This window comes from Tachysurus fulvidraco, chromosome 4, assembly GCF_022655615.1.
Source record: "Tachysurus fulvidraco isolate hzauxx_2018 chromosome 4, HZAU_PFXX_2.0, whole genome shotgun sequence".
NCBI classification, from domain to species: Eukaryota; Metazoa; Chordata; class Actinopteri; order Siluriformes; family Bagridae; genus Tachysurus; species Tachysurus fulvidraco.
The window spans coordinates 20,204,645-20,228,839 of NC_062521.1; the positions used below are offsets into that span (position 1 = coordinate 20,204,645).

A 24,195-nucleotide genomic window follows, 5' to 3' on the forward strand; every position below is an offset into this window, starting at 1 on the left:
TACAGCACATCCTGCAGAGGTTCTCTGTAGGAAATTTCTTTTTACAGTTATAAAGAGAAAACAGAGGAGATCCAACCTGATTCAGTGGCATCCTTTCTCTTACATACCAGAAGAAATATTTGTTATCTTTGAGATATAACATTGCATTAACTTTATGGTTTCATAGGCACATATGTTTAATACACAAACACGTCGTCATAAGGCATAGGATTATTACAATGGTGTTTTCAGTGGTGTGTGATTCTATATATTTGCTTGTAGATGCAAATATTGGGTTCTAGATGTTGAAAAGAGTAATTGTGTGTTCAATGTATGACATACCGTAGTTTTGTCAAAGAGGGCATGATTGTCCAGTAGCATGTTTCGCTCCAGCCGGGCAAATCTTCTCAGGTCTCGGTCAAATTGCTGCAGAGACAGAGCTGTGTGTAAGCCAGATACTTATGATGATATATATTATTATCATACTCTCATGTCATTTTTGACATCTCAAGATTTGACGCAGCCTACAAACATGGCCGGACCATGACCATTTCCGACACTGCACCCTCACATCCTCATTCACGGTGACCAGCTTCCTGACCAAACTTACCTGTTTCCAATTTTACATTCACCCAGTGTCACCTTTAAAAACTCCTCACACACTAATTGATATCACAAAGTACACATTCAGTGTGTTTGTCTCTCTGGTTTTTGATCTTGACCTTTTCCAAGCTGTTTGTTGATCACCTGACCCCTGCCTGTTGTTTTGACCTTTTATTATTATTGTCTTTTAAATAGATCCTGTATCTTCATGTTAATAAAACTGCCTTAATTGCAACGGCATGTCTCAGCCCTTCTCTTGTGACACATACCGTATAAGACACAAATATGCTTTTAAACATATTTGGAAAAAACTTTTATGTTTTTCAACTCCGTACTATCAGTTACCTCAGTAACGATTCTTTCGAATCTAGACATACTATCTAAATGCAGCTCTCTGCCGATCTGCATGTAGAGCAAAATGCACCATTTAACATTAATCTCTTTAGAAAGCCTTATCATGGTCAGCAGACCTATTTAAATTGCTCTCTATTAATCTCTTCTAATCACAAATGCTTTCTGCATTATGCTAATTTCCCAAAGGTCATGGCCAGTTTAGCACTGTTTATCAGCAAAACACTGTAAAAGGAGACCGCATGACACTGCAGCGTTGGCAAATGAACAAAGCTATGTAATAAAGCAAAGAATAGAGCTAATTTTATCTGACAAGCACAGAATTAATGAATAAACAAAAACAACTCACTTTAATCTTGTATAATATAACACAAGATGACAATTTAAATAGACCCTTTTAGCAGGATATAAAAAATATATATGTCCATCAGACTCTCTTTCTCACACTTTCACCAAGCATTCAACTTGGGAAGAAAGCAGAGAAACAAGGATCTGTGGTCAATTTAATTGTTTATCTAGCAGCAGAACATGGATTAATGTTGAAAATAAAACTGATATATAATAGTCCTTAACTTAAGAAAAAGAAATTCTTGCATATGAAAATGAAATGGATGCATGTATTATTTCTCTATATTTCATATAATAGCATTTAAAAATGCAGTATAATATGGGTATATATATATAGAGATTCTAGAGATTCAAGCACTTACTGTATGTGTGTGTGTGTGTGTGTGTATATATATATATATATATATATATATATATATATATATATATATATATATATATATATATATATTGCCCTATGATAATAAGAACTGAGTTGAAATCCGAGCAATGCCACAGCCAAACAGAGCAAAACTGCCATGATCTCTGACCCTTGTCAATCACAGTGGCATGTTTGAGGGTGTCTCAAGTAGCTCCTGTATGGGGTAGAGGATAGATGGTGCTTCCTTTGAGTATGTTGTGCTGCTATGTGACTCAGCATGAGGAGCGGTTCAATAATAGATGAGGTTAACTGGATTATGACGGGACGAACAGCTGCTTGATGGGGACTGACCAAATTCCCTAGCATAGGAGGGCTTTTTCTTTGTTACAGTACTTTCCATAAGCTCCCAGTACTCCACCAAGCCACAAAGTCTGATGGGTGATCTAAACAATAAGAGCAAACCACAAACTAATTTCAGTGGCACCAAGTAATAGAATTCTTAATGTTCATTCTATCTGCTTGTATGCAATATATCTAATCCCTGCTTTTGTTTTGCTTTGTTTTTACAGAAACTTTACGTCTAGCAGGCTGCCCTACATTTCTCCAGTGCTGTCTTGTTTTCTTTTGGCATTTAGCCTAATGACAGCATAATCACCCATCACCCATGTGCTTTTGTAATTAGGCTGGCTACAAAAGAACAGCAAGAGAAAAAGAACTAAAGTTTAAATTAAGTTCATAAACAGATTTACAAAATCTACTTTCAACAACATCTCTATTATATCGATGTTGAAAACTCATATAATACCACATTAATGTTACAATATTTAAGCTGAGCACCAAAAAAAAAACCTAGGTGTCCCCCTCTTCCTTAATCCCAGACGATGCCTTAAACATTGTAGGGGAGATTTCTGGGAAGAGTTCATTTTTTATAACAGTACATATATAATCATGCATTTATTACGACATGTACTAATAGTGAAATAACAAAGAGCTAACCTTAACAACGCTGTGAGTGTCATGAATTCATGTTTGAATAATAACCACCTTAAGTGCATGTTAGTACATGTTTGTTTGTTAATGTATTGATTAACACATATGGTAAACTAAACCAAACATGCTTGTTATAAACCAATTAAAATTTATCGTGCATCTAGTCAAATTGTTAACCTGCGTGGGCAAATGAGCAGTTTAGTTGAGTGTTAAGACTCATAATCAAGGTTAGCACTTCATTACTTAGTGATTAGTACATGCCTTAAATTATGATTAGTTCATATATATGTTAATGTTAATTCAAGTATTAGTTCAAGTTTATACAAGTACTGTTACTGTAAAATGTTACCCATTTTTGTTGCTAACAGCTACCCAGAATACCATATGATGACAAATAGTTAATACGTTTCTTGAGGCACCGGTAATCAACTGGATTCCATGTTGCAAAGCAATAACACCATTCTAAGCACCTTTAGAGCTAGAAGTGGTTTAGCTTTTTATGGAGCACAGCTCCTAGATCTTTCATCCCTTACCGTGGAGCCACTCCAACCCAGCAGAGCGAAGGCATAACGCTCAGCCGGAGGTGCCACCAGATCCACCCTCACTGCTCTCCATTCTTTCCCACATCTCTGCTCTGCCTGCTGACCAACCACCTGCTCCTTCTTCAACTTTATGATCAAGAAGCACTTCTGGAAATGGTCCATGGCTTCAAACCGACGACTTGGCAACTTGCTAAGGTCAAAGGTTGATTCCTGGAAGTCTGAGTAAAGGAGAATGCCCTGAAAAGTAAGACAAGATATGAAAGTCTGTGAAGTACTTATTACTAAGAAATGTTTATATTCATAAAACATTAGCTGCAGTGATCACAAACTGTGTCGGTTTTGTATACGTCAAGTGTAATGCTATTCAACATTAAATACAATATTGAAAATTTTTCTTATAAACATATTGATTTTTTTTTTATTTCACGTATAAGGTATCATTTTTAATGGACAATCCATTTACTTTTTAATATAACATATTTAAGAGGAAAAAGTTTAAACCCAGGATACAGTATAAATAGTGTATGCATTACTAATAGGGTCATAATAGGGTCACTAATAGGAATTACAATACAAGACTACATAACTAGAGTTATGGTTAAAGAGCACTCAGATTGGTTGTGCTGACAGTAGCGTCCGATGTTAACCAGGCGACTGCCTCCTTTTTTTGACTGTGTAAGAATAATGTAAAGGATATAATGACTCATTGGCCACAGTTATTTAAATATGCATCAAACCCTAGGAATTATAGCCCAAACAGCAAATGCCCACTATTTTATTAAAGATCAGAGACTGCTAAAGGGCACTTTTTCTCAGTATACCGTCGCTGCTAAATTGTAACTCTTAACACGGTGACAACAGCAGGATACCATTCTCAATCTGTGCTAAATGGTTCCACTCCATAGGAAATGAAATCAATTCCAGACTTTACCACCGAGCACATGCAGGCAAGCAGGAAGCTGGAGAGGTATGCAGAGGAAGACAGAAAGAGAACAATAAACAGGGGGGTTGAAGTGGCTCAAAAAGTTTAAAAAAAATTATTAAAATAAATTAAAAGCTACTTTAAAACAGAAGGAAAAAACTTTGGGGAGTAAATGTATGAAGGAAAAATATGACAAATTCACGCACAAAGCAAACAAAAAGAATTGAGATCGAGGGTGATATTAGGAATAAATACAGAAGGAGAAAACGAGAGATAAAGAGACAGAAGATAGGAGGGGGTGAGAGTAAAAGAGAGATGGTCAGGGCTGGTTGAGGATGGAAGCTGTAAATTGATTTCCTCTGGGCCTGCGCCCAGTCTGATTATTCAGCCCCTGATGGGAACAGCACTAAGGCGATTAAGATTACAAATTGTCAGTTTAATTCCAGTGCCTGCAATAATTGTTGAGTAACTATAACCCTCTTGCAGCCTATAAATCTTCAGCACTCTTACTAAAGAGCAATAATTGCCAGAGGAGCAACAGCGCTTTTGATACCACTCTCTCTCTCACACACACACACACACACACACACACACACACACACACACACACACACACACACACACACACACACACAGTTAGATTTTCTTTTTTTTCTTCTGGTCAGAATCAGTCGCCTGATCTGTTGCTTACATATAGTCCTCGCCGAAACTGCTTAATGTTTAAGGCCTTAAGGGACATGCACCTTCAAAGTGTTATATTATTCAATTTATTATATGTTTGATCTGTTCTTAAACTTTTGCTCAACTAAATATTGGGTTTTATGTAACCATTTGCTTAACACATCTAGATGTAAATACCATGTAAATAAAATCTTTTTTTTTTTTTTACTATAAACGCAAATGTCTTCAGTCTACAGCCAAATAAATAAATAAATAGATAAATAGATAAATAAATAAACAAACAAATAAACAAACAAACAAACAAACAAACAAATAGGTCTAGGTTAGGAGGGGACTGTTTGCTCTCTCTTTCAAACACACACACACACACACACATTATTATTATATAGAGCATTTCACTTCCTCGCAAAACAATGCCATGAAAGAAGCCAAAACTCTAACCAACTAAAGCTAAAGCTGGCACCATCCTCCCCATCCACCCACTAGCAGCTCTGAATCCCAATGCTGATCAACCAAAACACTCAGCCGTTCTGATTTATTGAACATTATTTCACACAAAATGTTATTGTCAGGTTGATTAGTTACAACAAGTCCCAGGCTTCACAACTTCTGCAATGATTTTAAGGTTTGGTAAAATTACCAAGAAAATTAGATGAGCCACTCTAATTAGCTGTACTCACATTTTACAAAGGAGGAAGTCAGCAGATCCCACTTTCTCACATGTCTCTGGTGTTAGATTTAATTACCAGCTTCATTTGAAGCTTAGAAATGATTACATTAACTCTAGCTCCTGGAACTCTATATTCATTCAGCTACAAATCTTAGTTGGTATACCATTGGCATGTTCTAAGGTAGTAACCTAAGGACCTATTTTTTTCTCTTTTCAACCACTTGCTATTTATCTTGTGAGAAACAAACACATTATTGGGTGTAGAGGCAGATTTAAAACCCCATGGGAAATCTATATTTGAAGCCTTTAAAACAGGCAAGTAGGAATAAACAGGCAAGTAAGATTAAAACATTAAAATAATTGAAAGTTAAGAATTAGAAAAGAAAGCAGAAAACATGCAGTTATAATCAAGTTCTTATTCACCACCATTTTTATGAATGTATGATATTTGTGTCACCCCATAATATGTATTTAACATAAACATAGATAAGATTTGTAGAACGACTACTAACTGAATACTGCCTGACTGAATTATTAGTGTGAATTTGCATGCACAAATTGTGTATATAATATGCAATTCATGTGCAATGTATATACAATACAACTGTACAGTATATGTATATAACTTTAATGGGATAATTTAGGGATACCAATAATGGGCATAACAAGTGACAAGCATCAGTGGAATCTTTGGCTTAACAAAATGTGTATAATGTATATCTCTGATTTCATTTCTATCATGAAAACTTTTAAGCTCTAAAAAGGTCAATAGTTAATTAAAGATTTTAAATAATGTGCCAATATGATGGTGAGCAGAAGCCGACATAAGCATGTTACTATAGTTTGGCATATTGACATCAGGCTTAGTGTGTCTTATAATGACCTGAGGATAACAGCCTCACCTACTGGTCATGAGATTGTCTTTGTGAGTGATAACAGTTTATCTTTTGACAGGCTAAAAATTTCAGTCAATTTGCTTCTTTCTGTGTTTCCTCCAGGACATGTTTACTTTACAAATGTACAATACTCTCTAGCTTCACTAGATGTCTGGCATGTGAAATTGGAAAGCTTATACATTTTTGTAGCTTATTCCAGATACGTTATGTTTAGCTCATTCATTCTCTTCATTCTGTTCATTATCAAGTTTCTTACTGATCTAATGTCTTTCTTGGTTTCATTTTTGTGTTGCTTTTTGACCTTGCCAATCTCTTTTGAGCCTTCATTTATGGATAATAGTGTAATATTTCAATAAAGATTTTGCCTCGTAATGCCTTAGTTTACATCCGAAGTTTACACCTATCATTTTAAATCTCTGTTGTTGTTGTCACCACCTTTGCACGCTTTACAATGAAACTTTATGAACTTTACTATAGCAGCAGAGATTTGAGCAGTGATTGGTTCCTCTCAATGCTTTCCAGGGACTGGTGCAGCCTTGGCCCGAAATTGTCAATCTCACCCGACCAGACTGTGGCACCTGCGGCTATCTATCCGTTCGGCCAGCGTCCCTAGAGAGTTGCCACTCTTACAAATGCTATCAGAAAGGTCAGTTTTTCCAGCTTTTGATTCCATATTTTACTCTCTCTTTTAAGTGAGCCACAAGCAGCAGCAGCCATATTCTTTCCATCAGGCCCAGAGAATTTCAGCCAACCTGATCTAATATTTCGACTGTAGTGAGGCAGAGGAGGAGACTTCAAACCTCTCTGTCTTCATCGCGAGATTAGCCTGGGTTAGCACAACACGTTAGAACCGTTCTGGCATTTGATTTGAAAGATGTGCCGGGAACTATTGATTCTGATGGTCGAAATGACCAAGCACAAGAGGATTAGAAAGTCTAAATAGAACTCTGAATGTGTGAGGGGTAAATTTTATTATATATGCATTTTCAAAAATAGCAGACTCGTGCAGAGAATATTTAACAGGTACAGTACAGAGGAACACTTTTATCTTGCATGACTGTAGGGCATACTATTTGTGAAGGTAATTCATTTTATGTCATATCCAACAGAGCCGGTAATTGCAAACGTTTCCCCCAGCATGTGAATGGGGTAAGACAGGTTGGAAACGGACGTGTTCATTTGACCCCACAGTTATAATATAGCAAATGATTGCCTTTTTCCATGAAAGAGAAATATTTATGATTATATGCCATAATTCTATACAATATAATCCATCTCAGTGTTTGCTTCTCTAACTAATTACATCCTTATCAGATCAGTGAATTTTTGGGAATGGCCTCCTCACAGCTGTGCTGCAGCACATTAACACATATTTCACATCTTTATTAAAAGCAACCCCTGATTCACATATTTCCAGAACATATTGATATCACCTTGCATTTTTATTGCATCAGATGGACAATATCTAACTAATTATGTGACTTTCGAGGAAACTGCTTACATCTAGAATAAAAAAAAAAAATTGGGGTTTCCTGGTTATGCCATCACAACTTTTATTTTTATTTGTAAATAATTATGCTAGCGATATTGATTTTCCCATTCTTCAGTTCTAAGTAATTATAACTATAAGTAATTTTGTGTAGATCTTAATAAACAATCCAAATGAATTCCTTTCAGTTCCAATATCCATTTTTATATTTTATATAAAAATATATATTTTTATATCCATGAATATTTATCCTAAGCCAGCCCATCATAGTGCCCAATGTCCACAGTTCACGCTAATAAACCTACAACAAGTCTTTAGAATGGAGAGGAAACTGGAGTACCCCAAGGAAACCCCCAATGCATGGAAAGAACATGCAAACTCTGCAAAAACAGTGCAGGGGCAGGAATCAAATACCCAACCCCAGCGGTATAAGGCACATGTGTTAACCACTAAACCACTGTGCCCCCTATAACATTACAAAATGTCAAAGTTGTTCAACAGAATGAATACTTTTGTGAGTACACTGTACAGCTCTAATTACATGCAACATGCCCTAATTTATGCTGGTGTTGAAATACTGAACAAATAAAAAGGAAGCTTTCAGCAGGCTATGGAAGATCTGAGAAAAGAAGTCAACTGAACAGGAACATATTGAGATACATTTCAGTAAAAGTGAGTTAGAGAATTTCAGAGGCTGCTATAAGGCAGTTATTCTACAACAGATATACTGTATTCTATCTTGTTATAGATAGATGTAAGAGATGTTATGTAAGTTATGTAAGAGAATTCTTCAGTTATTCTATATTGTCATATATATATATATATATATATATATATATATATATATATATATATATATATATATATATATATGTGTGTGTGTGTGTGTGTGTGTGTGTGTGTGTGTGTGTGTGTGTGTGTGTGTGTGTGTATACACACACATAATTGCAAAACTAAACAAATACACACATACATATAAAGGCCATAATAAAGTAGAAAGTTGAACCATATTCCAAAATGCTGAATAAAGTTTCCATTCTAAACAAATAAACAGACCCTTAAAAGAAATAAACAGGCTCTTGACTACTAAAGTGAATAATGTGTCTGGAGCATTTTTATGTTATTTCAATGTGTGTACACTCATTTAAAGATCCGATTTGAACACACGCTAATTAGTTACTCAAGGAGAATTGTCAAAGTGGTATAAAGTTCATGTATTCATCTTCATTAAAGGCTTTCTCTTGTATTCATCTTCGTTAAATACTTTTTAAAGGCAGCACTGTTGTATAGCCAGGACTTTCGATTCATGAGAATAGGTTTTTTGTGTTGTTTGTTTCTGAAGGTATAATTTGAGTTAATTCCTAGATTTGTTCATGTCATGTGACTCACCTTAGAAATGCTGAAATATGAAAGTGACAAGATGAAGCCATAGCGTTAATCATTGTTGCTTCCGCTCTTGTGCTTAAAGTATAACGTACAGGGCACTTTTTTTCAAAACAAACAATATTGATAAAAATAATTACAGTAATATAAGAACAAACACACAGACTGAAATGTGTCTGAAATGATGCTTATTTTCAATAGGCGTGCTTATTCCTAAGCCATAGCAGCCAGACGACAAATCTATCTTAGACCCAAACATAGTTACAGTTTACAGTTTAAGCTGTAATTTTAAGCAAAATATCCAGAATCAATATAATTCTAAGCAGCACAAAAGCAAGTGGCAAAGCAGGTTCACCGTGTATCCTGATTTTAGGCCAGAGCTTCTTCTCATCTGTCTCTGTGTTTGTGACTAGCTGCCCTTTCCACTGGCCTACACTTTATGCTTTTATATCCAGCTGCCAGGGAAAAAAATGAAAGACGACGAAGCCCATCTTTACAAGGTCAGTTTTTTCCCTTTTTGGTATATTTTTACCTCCTCTCAGGCTAAATGAATGAGAGCCAGGCATGTGATACTGAGCCTCAGAGATGCTGTGAGCACCACAGGGGCCCAGATCAGCTATGACAAGGTTACACGACGTACGACGACCTCCACTACCTCCACTTAATCAGCAGCTCGATACCAGACTCGCCTGCCCCTGGGAGACCTGCGGAGGCAAACTTCATGCTTTCCCAGCCAAACGCACCCACATCCCTGCAGGTAATATCAACTGTAGAGCAAAGTATAGTTTCTGCCAAGGAAAGTTAACAGGGCTAATTACCAGCAGGGACTATAGGTAGAGGAGGCGAGAGTGAGCAACATAGAGGGAGAGAGAGAAGGAAGGAGAGAAGGAAGAAAGGAAGGAGAGGAGGGTGGGTTATTTTTAAACTCTGCGATTTTTAAACTCAGAGATGACAGAGAGTGGGGGCCAGTAGGCAACAGCATCACCAGCACAGCTTCTGCCAGTGACTGCATTTTATCAAACGCCTCCCTCTCATTATCCCCTCATCTACTACTCTCTTCTCAGTGAAGCCACTTGCTGACAAGTCTTTCTCTCCATCATTCTCTCGCTCCCTGTCACCCTGTCTTGCTCCCTATCTAGCTGCTGCTCCATCTTTCCCACCTTTGTTCGCTGTCGTTCTCTGACGATGCTGCCTCGTTCATATTCTTTCACACCCTCTCTGTATGTTGCCCCCTTTTGCCATTCTTCCATTTGTTATTTAGAGCTGAGAGTTTCTATGCATACTCCAATGACAAAGACCCTCCACTGACACTTTAATGATCGCTCTCCTCTGATCTCTTTCCCCTGCTGGCGTTCAAGCTCACAAAAAAGTGTCTTATAAAGCTCTCCAGGTTTTAATAATAAAATTGCTGACTGAACAGATTCTGATATGTATTGATAATAAGGATCTGAACCTTGAGAATTGTAAATATCATATGTGCTGAGCAAAGGATGAAGTGATAATTCCTGCAGAGATCTTACCCAGCTCTCCCCCTGTCCTGCTGCATTTTTCTCCGTCTTCAGAATTTAACAAATTCAGAGTTGTTTTAGAGGAGTGTTTGACAGATTTGTTTCGGCAGTCATTGCAGTACTGTTACCAAATTCCCCAAACAGTCAATTAACTTTCTTCATTAATGAATAATATATTCAGCTATGGTCCTTGATTATTCCCTGGACTTCAGCAGCAAAATCCCTCTATCAATCTGTCCATTATGCATCCATCAACCTTTCAACCATCTGTCTATCTGACCGTCAATCTATCAAATATGGTCATTGCATTTCATGGCTTCAGAGTGCACGCATTAAGCATGCCAATTGTTATATAATGAAATAGACATAAAAACAAATAGACGGACGGACAGACAGACAGACAGACAGACAGACAGACAGACAGACAGACAGATAGATAGATAGATAGATAGATAGATAGATAGATAGATAGATAGATAGATAGATAGATAGATAGATAGATAGATAGATAGATAGATAGATAGATGAGGGTGAGTAGGGGGTTTTGTGGCCTGTTAATTGTGCTTATATGTATGTATATTTTCTATTTAAAAACATAACAAAGAGATGAACAGACTGATGGATGGAAGGGATGTTGGGTTGCTTGTGTGGATGGAATCTGTTTAAGAAAGATAAGCCAAAAAATGTGAAAAGTTTGAGATGTACCATTGAATTTGAACAGTTTTTGCAGAGAGAATTTCTGCTTCAAGGACCTCTGCCAAATTCCTGAGAGCAGAAGTGCAAAATCTCATGGTACTGGAGCGAGTGAGATATTTTTTCTGCGTCTTAGGAGGCTAAAGTGTTGATTTGTTCTTTTTTTTCTCTTCCAAAATCTGAAGTGGGAGTGAAACCCCTGGATCTTACTCCTTAGAAACCAATTTGTTTGAAGCCTTCACCGATTTATATAAGCAATAAGGGAAACGATCTTTTGTTAGGAAAAGCTCAAATTCAATCTTGCCAGCTTCAAGCATTTTTTCAATCACACAAAGGGTAAATAGATGATTTTTTTTTTTAATGGAACAGATGGGTTGCTTTACTCATTAATCAAAGAGTCACTTTACACTTGGAATGCTGTTCTCTCAGCGTAATATACTTTTATTCGCACCCGAAATAATTGGCAAAAACAAAAATGCAGAAAAAAGAAAACACATGGAAGGCTTCATGTAGAGTATGGTTACTGTTCTCGTGCTGACGGGGATGAGAATAGCTGTGATATTTCTTACATATCACTCCTAGAAAAATAAAGAATTATGTGAGGGATTGGTGAAGCTCAAGACAATATGCTGCAAGACAAACGTTCAGAATAACGTCTAACTGAGACACACCAATGTGGCTCCCTTAAGTCTGTTGTGTGAATACAGTAACTACGGTATGAACTCCTCACTATAAGTGCACAACTCAACTCACACATAACCCTATAATGTATAAATTTGTACATAACATGCCAAGCAAGAATAAAATCTGGGTGTCCTTTTCAGAGAAAAACAAGTCCTATTTAACCTTTTTTTATCAGAACACCGGCCTTCCGTTCCATGGGTAGAATGGAAATCGACTTATCAGACATTTTCAATTAGTATAAACAAATGAATAATTTTTTTGCCGCAAGTCTGATATAAAATTAGTCAGAACACTGTTGGCTTTCAGTGTAAGATGTGACTTTTTGTATTTATTTATTTATTTTCTGCTATTGACTATTTTTTATGTCAAGAAAAAGCATTTCACTACATGTTGTAGCATGTATGATTATATATGTGACAAATAAAATTTTAACTTGAATTTGATAACACCTTCAAATTTTAGATGCTTATGAACCGCCACTCTGGGCATCTCTAAGAGCAGAAATGGGTTTGATATCACCAATTACTTGAAAGATAGAAACATTTGTGTGGAAAAAAAAATTTCTATGAATATATTGCCCCTAGTAGGCTGGGTAAAAACAGAAATTAAAAAATTAAAAAAACTACAAATACTTAAAGCCCTGAGTGTCTATTTTCATTAAACATGTACCATTAACCTTCACTGTGGCGTGTGACATGACCATGATATGTACATGGATATGGACACCCCAAAATAGGTGCAAATGAATTTTTATGCCTCTGGTAAAGAGTTGAAAGACAGTAAAAGTGTGCTCAGATGTTACTGTTCATGATGCTGATGAAGAGATTCAAAGCCAATCTGCTGTTACTGTACCTGACTCCTGAATTGGTCAATCACAGCAGGTAGAAGTCCATCCTCTTTACCAGTCCCAGGTACACTGAGGAGAAAATCTACATCATGTCCAAATTCTTTTCCCCTGTGTATACACACACACACACACACACACACACACACACACACACACACACACACACACACACACACACCAAAATATTAACCACAACTGCCATATCAGCAATTATTCTTCATGCACAGCTCATCAGACTCTTTCATTAAGTTTCATAAGTTGGAACTCAAGACAGCTTTATAAAAATATACTGGATTTTTTTTTTCAATAACTCTACTGTACTACATTAAGTGGAAATTCTCTATGTCTAACACCTTTCAAACAGGCTATTTGCGATGCATCGTTAAGCCCCGCACCTCCTCTTCATATCATCACAGCTGCCGGGTTTTCATTTTCTTTACCATTGTCACTGTTTTAGGATTATACTAATGCCGAACAGTTACACCGGGCCACTTTACTTTACGACTGAGAAAAACAGATGTAAGTGTTTACATTAAAAAGGTGCCTTTTGCTGAGGTCCTTCAACCAAGGGTGCAACGTCTTAATCAAAAATTCATTCCACACCTTGAGGAATTGTGCTGTCTTTGATGTGCAGCCTTTAAAGTAAATCTTTATACCTGGAGAGCTGTTTGAAATTGTGTCTTTAAAAACGTCTAAGTTTCCTGTTGTGAGAAAAGAAGTCAAGTGTGAAAGCAGAATCAGAAGTGGATATGGATGACCTGTTCTCAGAATTCAAACCTTGCATTTTTATTACTTTTACTGTCAAAATCAGAGACGTTCAGTGTAAATAAAAAGGCCTAGTTTGCTAAAACATCTTGTCTTTCATCACACCATAAAATTCTTCCCATTTTCTCTAAAAGGTTTTGTGAGTGGCGCTGACTACATCATTTCTTTAAACCTGTCTGGCTTTAAGTTTAAAGAAGTTCAAAATATCTGTGACCAAGTGAAAGGTGCATTTTGCAGTATGCTGGCTGAATTTTTCTGGTTAGGTCTCAGCAGAGCCATTTCTTGCTGTAAATAGAACAGGCAGCTGCAGGGCCATAAGGGAGCCGAGTGTGTATGAATTTTATTGTATTTGTATTTCTTCAAGGAAAAATGTAAGCATGTGGTACTGGTAGTAGTAAGTCAACCCTTGTGGTCTGAAAAGAACAAAGAATGCAACTTGAAAGGTTCCCAGGTTAGAGTTGTGTCTAGGGAAGATGATGATAGATCAGGATCAGCAGATCCTCCATCCATCTGGAACTTGTTGGACTAAGTTTTTATGTTTGTTTCTGCCAGGTTACCTAACTTTATAGAATTGTACAAATGAAGATGTTAAGAGCTACCTAGATGCTATTTTGAATAAACACTGTTAGACATAGGACTTCGGGCATGTGCTTCTGTTTATGTTTTGTGTCAAGTGTCTGGCCTGCCCTTGTCTCTTCCTCCCCGTCTCTGCACACCTGTTCCTCATGTGTCTAATTGTGAATAGTATTTAGTCGAGCCATGTTGCCTTAAGCAGCACGGAATTCTCTGTTGTCTAATTCCGTCGTTTTTTTTATTTACTGTAAAAAATCCTGTTTTCTTTTACACTATCCTGCATTTGGGTCTGTTTTATCCCCCGTCCCTGACCAATTAGGTTCATAGCTAGTTAGCTGTTAACAATAGCTTAATGGTTTCTTATTTTATAGACTACATTTTAAGCTGTGTTATTTCCTTTTACATTGCAATTTTATAATGTTAGCTAGTTTGTTAGGTTGCTTGGGAAAGTGTTATTGTAGTCAACTTGAATTTGTTTTACATTGCAAAGTATCACGGTACACCATCAATGTTGTCCATAGCCTGTCTCATTCCGCCTCTAGGGGTCTCCTAACTTACCTAATATCCATCACATCCTCATTCAGAGACAGTATAGAAACAGTAGTTTCCAATCTTTGTGAAGTCTTGCCTACTTTACAATCTCAAAAACTGACCTGTTAGATTTTTCGTGTTGGACATCCTGATGATCTGAATCTCAGACTTGTTATCATGTTTGCAGGGGCCTTTGGACATGTCTACGTCCACTACGTCTACATAAGTGGTTCTGATTTTTTGTGTTTTGGTCTGATCTGTTTTATGACTATTTGGTAAATTTATTACCATGTGCTGTTCAAAAAACTCTGCACATAAAATATACAATCAATCAACAGGGCTAACTATAACTACCATGAAAATTGAAAAATACCTTGAAACTTGAAAATTAAGCGGGTTTAAACAAAAGGGACAAAACTCTTTTAACACACGTTTATGTACATATGAGGAAATAAATAAAAGTCTGATATATATCATCTCATTATCAAATCTCTTTTTCAAATCTAAATGTCTGCCAGGTTTTAAAAAAAAAAAAACATGCTACTGGACAAAAACGTAAGCATAATAACAGTTTTTCTTTAAATTGTGGACCCACTGGCTCTGGCTTCGCACTAATTTAAGAACTTTTCCATAAACAAAAAGAGCACTAACTAATTATGACTACTAATTGAAATTGTAAATACTTCAAATCCCAAGCTCTGTTTTAAAAGTCTGCCTATGATTGTTTGTTAAAATCTGGACTATTTACTTGTTTATTTTATTGACTGCATCAATAAAAAAGTGACGTGGACGTGGTAGCTCAGTGGGTAAGGTGTTGGGCTACTGATCGGAAGAGCAGCGGTTCGAACCCCAGGTTCACCAAGCTGCCACTACTGGGCCCCTGAGCAAGGCCCTTAACCCTCAGTTGCTCAGTTGTAAGTCACTCTGGGTAAGGGTGTCTGGTAAATGTATGTAAATGCATCCTTAACCGGCTAGAAAATTTGTAATTTAAATTTGTAAGTTAATTTCTTACAACCCTTAGAAAAGATATTAAAAAATAAAAAGATTAGATAGAACATAGAAAATATTTTTTCATGCCTTTTTTTCAGATCAAAATTAATGACAACAAACTACGATTATACTGGGTAAAAGGTCCTGAAGTTGCCTTTGTGTTGTGAGTGTAGAAAAAAAATGAGATGAATTGGATACTCTGGAGACCTGCACAATAAAGCTCCTAATGCTGAATGTTTGTGGTGAAAGCTGATCAAATCCAATGATCTTTGCTTGCAGCACAGTAAATGTGCTGGAATCAGCCCTTTGATAATGATCTGTAGTATAAACAGAAGCACAGCTATGTGTTTCACAGATAATAAGCTGAAAAATGAGAGTAAATGGGTGCCGTGTCTCACATGTCTTGCTGATACACTTTCACCAGCCCCTGACAGGCTAACAAGCAAGAGTAAAAAAGTGATGGGGAAAAAAAGAAAGGAAAAAGAAAAGGTGAAAAAGAGAGAAAGTTCAAGGGGTCATCCTGGCATGGATAATTTGTGGGATTGTGATATCCATACAGAGATGAGAAAGTTCCCAGTCAGCATATTAAAGAAACAGATCTATCTGCACTTCCACATGAGGTTGTATAACACATAAGTTGTATAACACATGCTGTATTTATGATTAGGTTATGTCTGTTGTTGTTTTGTGTGTGTGTGTGTGTAAACCTGCAAGCTTTCTTATATTGATTATATGAAATACCATTACGTAAAAGTTTTAAGCTTTCATCCAAATTAGTCCAAATCTGAAGTAACTGTAACTAGAAAGTTACAAAGCTGACAACAGTATTTCAATATCAATTTCATACATTTGAGTTATGTTCACCAATAGAAATTATACATATCTAAAAAGAAAACAAAATGTTGTCAGCTTTCTTCTAAAGAATGGAAAGTCTTACTGAGAAATGTACTGAATATAAATTCCTTTTCTCTAATATGTATACAAAATTTTATAAAACACTACATTGTCATATTATCCATGATGTTAATCTGGTGTCTTTAAGAGCTTGCACTCCCACCAAGCACACTGTTTAAATCGTAACCCGGCTGAATGCATCATCAAACCATGCCTACTGGTGCTCAGGGTTTAAAAAAGGTTTATAAGATTTCACAATTTTATTAATGTGTTTTTGGCTATACAAAGCTACTGTAATCATGGAGTTTTTATAAGCTCTCACTAACAAACTGGAGTAAAATAAAACCGCAGGGGAACATCCCTGGTATAGTAATACTTTAGAAATAAAAGAGTCATTTAATTGAACATTTCTGCTCTATTTAATTCATAGAACCAGTGCGGTTTCTGAAGGACCTAGTGTTATTGTGGAATATTCCAGAATGCTAACACCTCAAGGTGTGGCTGGGATAGTAAAGCCGGAAACAACACAAAACTAGCATGTTACCCCTACTTAACACCCCTACTAGGTCAAGCTTTTGTACATTTCATTGTCAAGCTTTTGTTGTTATTGTTGTGTTTGTTGTGTGTGCCGTACAGCCTTGCTCATAGTCTTTGTTTTTGTCTTCTATCTACAGTTTATAGTTCTTTGTTCACAGCTTTTGGTCGTTTGTTTTACACTTTATAAAATAAAAATCTGCACATGTTTTCACATCAACTAAATCGTGACTGAGGCTATACGGATTTTGTGTCTCCCTGACAATATTTACCAAATGTTGTATTTATTACCAATTTTCTTATTATTGTTAATATTAGACATATTACTTGGATATCATTTTATAACAATATTATGTGGTTCCAATTTTTTGTAACTCAAAATATAGTTATTCTTACAGTAACTGTATATTTAATATTACGAATTACACTACAGCAGTATGTATATTTGCTCATCCCTGAGTAGGGCTCTTTAATTTCTTGGATTTCTGAAGGTGTCTATATCAAAATAACATATTATTTGGGTAGATCAGAAGTGTTTTGTGCTGACATGCCTTCTGTTTGAGCAGAGACACATCAAATGTGCCACAATTTTGCCAGAGCCTAGGAAATAAAGCTAGAGAAAGCAGCATAACACACACACACACAAAGACTTACAGACACACACAGGCAAACACAAACTACAGGCCTTGAAAAGTGATGCCATTATCAGACTGCTGCAGACATATTTTACCAACATGTGAGAACAGTCTGTTTCCTGCTATTTAAATGTCCGGAAATGTTTCTGCTCTTTCTGTTCATCACAAGCTTGTTGCTACACGCTATCACATCTGTGTGTATTAACGCTGTGATAGTCTTTTGCTGCAGATCTTTATACATGTAATAAAGGTTAAGAGAGTCATGTGTGATGTGACATAAATATTATATCATCACCTTCTTTTAAATAGCCATTTAAAGGCATGCAGGCAACACTGAAAGGAATAACGGACACTTTCAATGTAAACATAAATATACAAGTCAAGTCAAGAATATTTTATTGTCATTTCAACCATATATAGCAGACAGTATATAGTGATATGAAACAATGTTCCTCAAGGACCACGGTGCTACATAAAACAAACCAGAGCTACATAGAATATCACAGAGCTAAGAACTGAAAGTAAGTTGTCCTAGCCACAAGTGCAACCCTATTGCAAACAATAGACAAAAGACAGTGCAGACAGACAAAACAAAACACTACAAGACAAAACACAATACAGCGCAGACCAGTGTGCATACTAAACATTGTTCAAAACATCGTGCAAAGGTATAGAGTCGTAAACGTTGTGCAAAAGAGGGTTGCAAACACAGGGTTTATGCAAACATATATGCACTTATGTTAGAGCAGCAATTGGGTGAGGTATTGAAATTTGGTGTGCAAAGAATGTGTGTGTATGTGTGTGTGAGTGTGTGTGTGTGTGTGTGTGTGTGTGTGTGTGTGTGTGTGTGTGTGTGTGTGTGTATGTGTGTGTGAGTGTGTGTGTGTGTGTGTGTATTCGTTCTGAATACATACAAACTGCATTTCACATTAACACTGATACAATGGTTCAAATGTATTAAAATGAAAAAATATATAGATTCTGTATAAAAATGTAATTACATTTCATTTATAGAACATATATTATGCCTTATTAATAACACTTTAGATTTTTAAAGCTATGCTTTCATCCAGAATATTTCAAGCTCCTATATATTCATAGATTTGTGCATGTGAACATTCCTCTTTCAGATTTTCAGATGTCCATTGCCAAACATTGATTTTTTTTCTCCCTGTAGAAATTGCCTTCTTGCTTTGAATGTCTTTTCAAAGTTTCAATCTACAGCATGTCTTATTTTCCCAGAAAAGTCAAATGTGTTTTGTGGCTAAAATATTCCAGAATATAGTTAAATTCATGATGTTATCAATCTTCACAGTTGTCCCTGGACTACCAGCAACAAAATGGCTCCAAACAGCACCAGTATTATAGGAGTAGGGGCTGATTTTGTACACAGTGTCCAGTTTGGACCACTACAGAGGAGACGTCATTTATATTGTTATACCAAAAATTGCATTTGTGCTCTGGCTATGCCCCAGCGTCTGTGTGTGTTTCCACCAACATGCCCTGTATTCATGGGCATGTCGGGGGTTTGCTAAGATTAATCGCTCTTATGTGTGATTGAGTGGGTGTATGTCTGTACATGCTGTCCTCCTACTGACATCCAATTCATGAAAAATCCCTACCTTGCACCCAGTGTTCCCAATATACGCTCCACGTACACCACATCCCTGACCAGGATAAAGCCACATTGTATAGGCAGATTTTTGCTAAACTAATGGTACTTAGATACAGATACCTTATCTTAATAGCAATTTTAAACAAAATGACATCACTAAAAAAATGTTTTGCTAAGCTATGCAAAGTTGGAACCAATTCTGAACCTATTGTGTACATGCTTAAAGTTCTTGGACTGTTGTCTCAGCTCTACTGAATTCAGTATGTAGTTTTAGTCTGTCTAAGAACCCACCCAGGGGACGGTCTAGTCTTCCGTCCCTGACTCTTTGCACTTTTCTTCCCTCTTACCTGCATTTTACCTTTTACTGCTATGTTTAATGTATGAGGCGTGTGCCCTGAGACAGAGCTTCTTGAAAGCTTTGTTCTCAGTGCAAGAATATCAAAACGCTTTTCTATTTCCAATTAACTGTGCCATGATGCAATGGCAGGATCAAACACATGATCCCTGTCCTGAGAAAAACGTGCTGAGAATATCTTGCTCAGAATTTCGCTGTGCTGGCAAATCTCACTGAAGTGTTCACCATGCCTGCCCTTAACAACAACCAGGGGAAAGGAAATCGCTTTGCCCTTAATAACAAAGATGGCGGCAAAATACATTTGGTCTTAATAGCAACCAAGGGGGAAACAATGGCATATTTTTTAAAGGGATTTACACCACAGCAGTGTTGAATTCTCAGACCTGAAGTTGTGGATTTGTTTTCTACAACAAAATAGCTCTGGCAATACATTGTGTCCCAAAAGTCTCCATACAAAAATGTTTTTGCAAATATGATTTTTGCATTTTTTCAGACGAATGATTCATACAGTATATGTTTGTTAATTTGTTTTTGTTTTTTGTTTTTTCATATAACCTTTAAGAATGTATTTGACAAAAGAAGAATGTATTGAAATAATTCTCATGGCAGGATTGGGACAGTGTTACAAGTTTGCCATGGCATATAACAGGAACCAGGAGAAAGCACATTACACACAACACTGTTTACAGAGACAATTCAATTTTTGTCTCTCCAAGAAAGTGCCAATCATGTACAGGTAAAAAATAAAAAAGTAGTTATTTCCGCTATGTATGGAGACTTTTGGGACATCATGTAGTTTGATTATAACAAAAATGCTAGCTTATACAAGTGCACTGACTATAATGCATTGTTATTCCTACAGTAACAGCTCATTCACAGGGTCATGTCTGTAAGGATATCTAAATTTCATTTCATATTCATGGAAGGACTCTCTAGTGTCTGAGCTTTGTAGCAGTAGCGGTCAATAAGTTTTCTGAAAGCAGATTTTACACGCTCTGTTTTCTCTGTAATATGCAAAACTGTACTTTTTTTTTAAACAATAAAATAGAAAAGAGATGGGCTGGTTTGGCAAGGATTGTTGGCTGTCATATTGTACGTGATAATATGAACTCTAATCTTCTGGATGTTCTTTAATATATATGTGTGTATGTGTGTGGACAGACACACACACACGTATATACACTATAAACATTAAAAATTGTAGCCACTGTTCATCCATACATCCATCCATGTACTTCCATCAAAAAGGCGAGCCCTCCGCTAGCTCCTCCACAGGGATGCTGAGGCACTCACAGGCCAGACAAGAGACATCTACCCCTAGCTTCTTTTCCCCACTAGACATGCTTGAAACACCTTCCTATGGAGGCATCAAGGAGGCATTCTAGGTTGTTTTCACACTAAGCAGAGGTCCAAAGATGAGTGTGATTTTGGTCTGGTGTCAGACTCACTTGCACAAACACACATGGAGAACACAATGTGACTCAGCATTTTTTTTTTTATTGTTATGCAATGCAAGGCACCTCACCTCTTCTGTGTCCCACAATGTTCCCCTGCTACTCATGTTAGACGTGTCCCCTGCTACTCGTGTCAGATGTGTGTTGTGGAAATGAATGATGTTTTTCACTGGTTGAAATACATACGCAGGTTACTTTACGTCCTGAATACGAGCAGAACCTAGTATGATTGAGATCACATTCACAGAAATCATGGCAAAGTTCTAGTTCTAATCCATTCTAACTCAGATCACCTTCAGAATCTCAGATCAGATTCTGTACCATGGTCCACAAGACAGCTTTCACATTACTAACCTTATTTCAGACTAAATTGCCAGTGTGAAAGCCCCTAGACAGATTTTCAAAATACCTCAACTGGCAATTGAGTTCTCATCGAAATTATTGGCCATAAATTTACAGAAATAGAATTATATAATAATTCTTCATACCTAAATTGTTTTATTCCTTATTTGTATTTTTTTGCATGTTGTTTGGCATGTTTGATTGATTGATGCTGCTCAAAGTCTTACATTTTTAAGCACAAATGTTTTCATAACGGAAGCTGTGTTCACCTACAGTATAAATATAAGCTGTGATCAGAAGAAAGACTTAAATGACATCATCTACTACCCTGCCACTCAAGCCCTGCTCTTCCTCCTCTCCGACTGCACAAAAAGGACACTGCAATGGCAGTATTTCAAATGAAGCCTTTAGAATAAATATCCCAAAATATAGCATGGTGAAGATAAGGATATTTCAAAAGCAAATACACAAGAAAGCTTGACTCACTTTGTTGTCAGTCTGAAGACAGATATCTGGTGTGCATGAGAGGGAAAGTGTAAATAATTCAAGATTTCCTGTATGTTGCATATAAAATATAAATGCATATTTACAATGCAATGACACATCTGTAAAAGTACAGATAAATAATAAAGACCCTGTGTGTAATTTCACAAACAGACCATTGTTCCTTGTAATTCTACAGATAGTTCATCTTTTCTGTCACCTACAGCAGTGGATTTTCCACTGATTATCTCAGTGGTGTGACAATGGTGTGATATCACACCTAAATCACTCTCTCACAAATCGTTTGTACATTGACAAAATTATTTGGTCTTTATTTGAGCGGATTGTCCCAAAGAAGATTATGGCATTATCTAGAACAGCAGGAGAAATAATTGTGAATTGTACATTTAATCAGTGAAATCTCCACAGACAAAAACTCTTACACTTGGTTACACCACCCATTGCCTTTAAATCAGTATCAATCCTGTCAGGAACGCAAGGAACCAGTGTTTATTCCAAATAAGCCCAGATGTTTTCTATGGCATCTGCGACTAATTTTTGATCAGGGAACACATAACACAATTCTGTGAATATGAGGAGGAGCAATTTAGACATAATTATGCCTCGGTGCTGTCGAAAACTCAATACTGATTGTTCAGAAGATGTTGATTAATTTTCTGTAACAGCACAGCTCTAAAGGCAGATTATATTTACGGATGAAAGGATTATGTAAAGCGCTCGTTGTAATTACTTATAGCTTCCGAAGTAACATATGACACAGAGACTTTTAGGAAAGAGTCTCCAGTGGCAGTGTTTTCTAACAATCTGAGGAGAAGCTGTATGTTTTCTAACACAGGAGAGTCTTTGCATTTTCTTGGTAATATGACATGCTGGGTTTTTTTTCTTCTTTTTCAAAGAGAGAGAGAGAGAGAGAGAGAGAGAGAGAGAGAGAGAGAGAGAGAGAGAGAGAGAGAGAGAGAGAGAGAGAGAGAGAGGCTGTTAAGGGAATAACAATTTATCTCCTGCAACATAAGTAATAAGAAGAACCAAATCGTTTTGTGGGCAATGCACAACATTAAACATAACTATACACTGATAAAATATATGATGTGTCATACTTTAATAAAAAAATTTAAAAAAAGATTAGTTGTGAAATGGCTGTGTATATAAGAGAAATATTCTTTTGGGTATTGTGTTATTAGAAAACTTTGGAGAGGCAATAATTAATGGTTTTGATTATTTCTGTGTAACAGCATATCCCATCATGTTTTATATCCCAACTGACATTATGTTTCATTTGTAGTCTGATGATATTGACTATCGAGATATAAAGTGCTAAGCATTTAAAGAGGTGTGATGGTCAAAAGGCAAGACTAAAAGCTACGATTAATGTTCTGTATCCTTACAATCTCGTGCAATCGAACACAAACTTTTAAGCAACTGGCACATGGATCATTAAAGGCCCGTTTGTCCATGTTATGACAGCAGTAATAGATGAAGATGTAGACTTAGCCATGTAGTAAGTCATCCAGAAAGCGATATTAAGAAATGTCATCCAAAGACAAGGCAATAAAGTGCCTGCAGGCGTGACTAATTACTGTACAGTTAAAACTTCTGCTGAGTTACAAAAACACCCTCTGTTCGTCCTGTCAGTTTCACACAGGTGCTGCATGACTAATACGGCTGACCCAAAACATGCGCAATAAGGGTTAGGTAGGATAGGAGAAGCTTTGTCCAGTTTTTTTTTTTAGATTCTTGGTGACCCTTTCAGACAATTCTGACAACGGAGACAGTTTGATAGCTATTTTTATTTCTCTTCATGCTTATCTGCAAGCTGCTCTGACACAGATGTTCTTTCAATAAGACTAATGTCAGTACTGTCAACAGAGGCACGGCACACTCTCCTGACACACACAGATGCACACACACACACACACACACACACACACACACACACACACACACACATTGTAAGATTACAGGAATGCAGAGATTATTGCAAAACAAGTCAACACTATGGAGTAGGATGTTTAGAAGCACTGCCATTGACTACACTGTGTCTTGAAATCGGTCAGGG

The 24,195-nt window shown here is 36.6% G+C and overlaps 1 protein-coding gene across 3 annotated transcripts in view; it reads right to left on the bottom strand.

Annotated features, from left to right (window-relative positions):
• Positions 1-24,195, bottom strand: part of dntt (deoxynucleotidyltransferase, terminal) — a 107,768-nt gene that overhangs the window by 41,299 nt on the left and 42,274 nt on the right. For all 3 annotated transcript variants that reach the window (XM_047811967.1, XM_027174836.2, XM_047811968.1), the window contains exons 8-10: positions 12,953-13,055; positions 3,166-3,411; positions 322-405 (exon numbers count right to left, since the gene is read on the bottom strand). In XM_047811967.1, coding sequence (XP_047667923.1) covers positions 322-405; positions 3,166-3,411; positions 12,953-13,055 — 433 coding nt within the window. The remainder of the gene's footprint in view (positions 1-321; positions 406-3,165; positions 3,412-12,952; positions 13,056-24,195) is intronic.